Source organism: Arachis ipaensis, chromosome B04 (assembly GCF_000816755.2).
Source record: "Arachis ipaensis cultivar K30076 chromosome B04, Araip1.1, whole genome shotgun sequence".
NCBI lineage: Eukaryota > Viridiplantae > Streptophyta > Magnoliopsida > Fabales > Fabaceae > Arachis > Arachis ipaensis.
In genome coordinates, this window is record NC_029788.2 from 12,784,583 (window position 1) to 12,788,656 (window position 4,074).

The window sequence follows — 4,074 nt, forward strand, 5'->3', positions numbered from 1 at the left end:
AAATAAGTAATTTATACATCTCTTATTGTTGTTTATACTAAAGGTAAATTAATAACACATTAATACATACACTAATTATATCATATATATTATATTAATATTTAGGCATTTTCTTGAATTTTTTATCAATTATTTACGAAACGAAAATATATAAACACATTTTTTCCCATGTTTACAATGTCAATACTTATACGGGTTTATTTATAGTACCTATTTAAAAAACAGTTATGCTACACGTACAAGTCTTTTTGGCTTACAAGTTTTACAAGTTGGGCCAAATCCAACAGAAGCTACGCTCACCCACAAAGTGTTAACACGCGAATCACGTTTCCAAAGCGCTCCCTCACCATTATAAACGACTCTTCTTCTTCTTCTTCCTCGATGAAAACCATAACTGTCATTTTCTCTTCACGTTTCTCCTCATCCTCCTCTTCTTCCTTCTTCTTCTCCTTTTTCCTTGAATTTCTCCTCCTTTTTCTTCGCGTGTTTCATCTTCATCGTCGTATTTCTCCTCATTCTTCTTTTGATTTTGCAACATTATGTATTTTCTTCTTCTTTATTTGTTTGATTTTTTCCTCCCAAAAAGAATTATGAGAATATGAAATAAGAAGATGAAGAAGAAAAAGAAATAACAGAAGATGAGGAGGAGGAAGATGAAGAGTTCTGAATTATGCAGAACTTATCAGAATAAAAATGCACCAAATATCTTCGTTCTACACCCAAATTTGCTGCAAATATAGAAATGAGTTATGCTACGTGTACACTAAAATCAACCACCAAAATCAGCCACCAGTATAAAATACATACTGGAATACAAATAATACATTGAAAATAAATTAAAGCACACATGTATTTATGCACAAATACATTGGTGGCTGATTTTAGTGTACAAATAACATTTTTGTACAGAAAAATGTTTCCTCTAATGCTGCATTTTTTTTCTTCTTCTTCTTTTCCTTATTTCTTTCTTTCTTTTAGTTAAATGAATGTAAGTTCATCCACTTCCAAGTAATTTTACAGCATTATATGTTTTTTCTTCTTCTTTGTTTGATTTTTTGGTTTTTATTCTTGTTAAGAGAGTAAAACAAGAAGAAACTTGAGAAAGTAAAACAAAAAGGAAAAAATGAATAAAAGAAAAAAGAAGAAGAAGATAGTGATGATGAAAAAAAAAGAAGCAGAAGATGAGGAGGAGGAAGAGAAAGAGTTTTAAATTATGTAGTACTTATCAGAATAAAAATACACCCAAATATCTTCATCTTACACCCAAATATCTTCGTGTTACACCCAAATTTGCTGCAAATACAGAAAAATGTTTCCTCTAATGCTACATTTTTTCTTCTGAGTTGAACCACACCTCAACCACTTGATTGGATTCAAAACAATAAAAAAATTTTCGATTTCCCTACTTCAAATCTAGCTGAGGGATTTGTCTTCTCAGTCGGAGATATTTTCAATTTCCATTTTTCCTCTCTGCTACATGTAATCAATTGATTCTTAATTTTGTTTCCATTTTTATTTGTGCTCCAAACTCTTGTAGAAAAGCCTGCAGCCTTCGCATAATTCTTGTAGAATTTTGCAGCATCTTCAAGGGTGTTAAAAGTCATCCCAACCTTAGATACAAACTGCTCATCAACACCACAGATTTGCTACAAAATACACCCAAAATAATACACCATATTAAAACAAGTATAAACTATAGAATACAAATACAACTATAAAACCATCATAAAAAATAACAAAAATCAGATTCATGAATCATCAATAAACAGAAACTAAAACAATTCAACTAAAACAATAAGACAATTCACCCTTAGTGAGATGAAAAGTTATAAACTGTAAATACATCCAAACTTTCATGAAATACACCCAAATATTCTTGATTTACATCCCTGATATAAAATGAAAAAAATTCATCAGAACTAGTACATTAGATTCAATTCAAACAAGGAACAATGAACAGCAAATTTCACAGACAAGGTTCACACATTATTCAGCTACACAATCATAAACTACTAACTGGATTCAAATTCAGATTCAATTGTTAACTGGAATTAAACCACACCTTAGGAACTTCATTGGATTCAAATTCAAAATCTACTTCGCTCTGATTCAGCTAATAATTTGAAGTTGAATCATCCATTATCTTCAAAACAATTTCAGAGCTTAATTTCAGAAATAATGGAAAATGAGAAAAACAAAGAAAGAGAATAGAGAGAGAAACTTACGTAAACGGCGAAAGAGAAGGGAGAGAGAAACCCACGAAAGAGATCGAAGAGAGAAGGCAAGAAAACGCAGAAGGAATTCAAAAAAAGAAACGAAATCCTTTCGAAAAAGGAAGTTATATATTCGCGCATTGATTGATTGGAAAATCTATTAATGAGGCGCGTGAAACATACGTGCCATAAGAGGCGCGTTTTAGGGATTAGGGATTTTCAGAACTTATATGACTTGTATAGTGAAAAGGCTTGTATGCGGAAATTAATTCTTCAAAAAAATGAGTTTTTTTTTTCCCAATCCAAATTATTTATTTATAGTAAATATCCAAGTTAGAGGATATCATGCAGAATTGTTAGTAGGGCTATCATATGAGTAGGCAAGTCGAGTTTCTCACGAGGATCGAGTTAAAATAAAATAAAAACAAAACAGATAATTCAAATTTTAAGGAAATCAAGAAAATATCAATTTTTTGTGTGTCTAAACATGGAAAAAAATAAAGTAAATTCTATCCTATATTCGAGTGGATGATTTACTAAAGATCAACACAAGGCTCAGACCAAATAACATTATTAGAGTTACTCTTGGTACCATATCTAGCCATCCAATCTGCAGCTCTATTTGCTTCCCAGGACACCCACTCAATGTGAACAAGCCAAGGACGAGATAAAATCTCCTGAATCTTGTAAACCAAATCTGTTACTTCATATGAATACCCACTTATAAGATTATGCATGATGAGCAGAATGTCAAAGCAATCCATTTCACATATAATATCCCTTAAACCGCAATCCCAAGCTAAAACCAGCCCTTTCCAAGTAGCAAATAATTCACATCTGGTGATAGATCAGGGGGAATACTTCCAGAGCAACCCGAGATCCAATCTCCCTTAGATTCTATAATAATACACCCAAATCCTGCTAAATTTGAATCCAGATATAAGCTTGCATCACAATTAACTTTAACACTGTTGCCTACCGATGGTTCCCAACACAGACAATTTTGTAGAGACCTAAAGGCATTGTTTCGATTCCTGTAAACCTGTAAGTCCTTGTCGGTAATTCTGGCCAAGGCAACAACCTTGTGGTCTGTCCAAGGGTTGTCAGTATTGAATATGTCATTGCACCTATGTCTCCTTACCCACCAAAGCCCTGCACCAAAAGACGCCTCATTGTTAGCCAAAGCCTTCCAAAACCACTCTTCAAGAGCAGTACTAGCTGTCGAGTCCAGGATACTAGGATCCAACATATGCCAAATTGCATTTGATCGTTCACAATCTCTAAGGCAATGCTCTATAGTTTTCTGCACCTTGTTACATCTCTTACACATATCTGAAGAAGCTAAATGCCGCTTGAATCGAAAGGTCTCAGTTGGTAGAGCATCATGTAAGCCAAGCCATATAGTAAATTTGAACTTCTCTGGAATGTTTGTATTCCACAACCAGTTCCAGTTACTATTGGCATTCCAATTTAAGGTTTTCTCTAATAACCATCTATAACCCTCCCTTGCACTGTACTTTTTTGTTGCTGCAGGCCACCACCTCCACTATGGCTCCAACTCAGTCGAACTAGAATATCTCAGACCACAAATAAACTGCTTAATCTCATGCGGAATAGGTGTGGTAAGACTATCAACCTCCCAAGTCACTCCTTTCCACAAGTCAGCCACTATGAAATCTGATTCAGAAATATGTACATAAGGAACAAGGTTGCAAAGCTTACCAAAAGGAGTCCATTCATCATACCAAACTGATTTGTGGACATTCTCAATATTCCAATGAAGCCCTTCCTTGAGATGCTCATAGACACTAACAATTTTCTTCCAGGTAGCCGATGAAGAATTTCTACTGTTTCTGCTCAT

General features: G+C 33.9%; 1 protein-coding gene across 1 annotated transcript; it reads right to left on the reverse strand.

The window, feature by feature from the left end:
* LOC110271428 lies at nucleotides 2,750-4,074 on the reverse strand. Its single transcript, XM_021122349.1, has 3 exons — nucleotides 3,798-4,074; nucleotides 3,227-3,632; nucleotides 2,750-3,050 (listed from the first exon to the last, which is right to left on the reverse strand). Exons 1-3 carry the CDS (start codon nucleotides 4,072-4,074, stop codon nucleotides 2,750-2,752), a joined length of 984 nt encoding a protein of 327 aa, XP_020978008.1.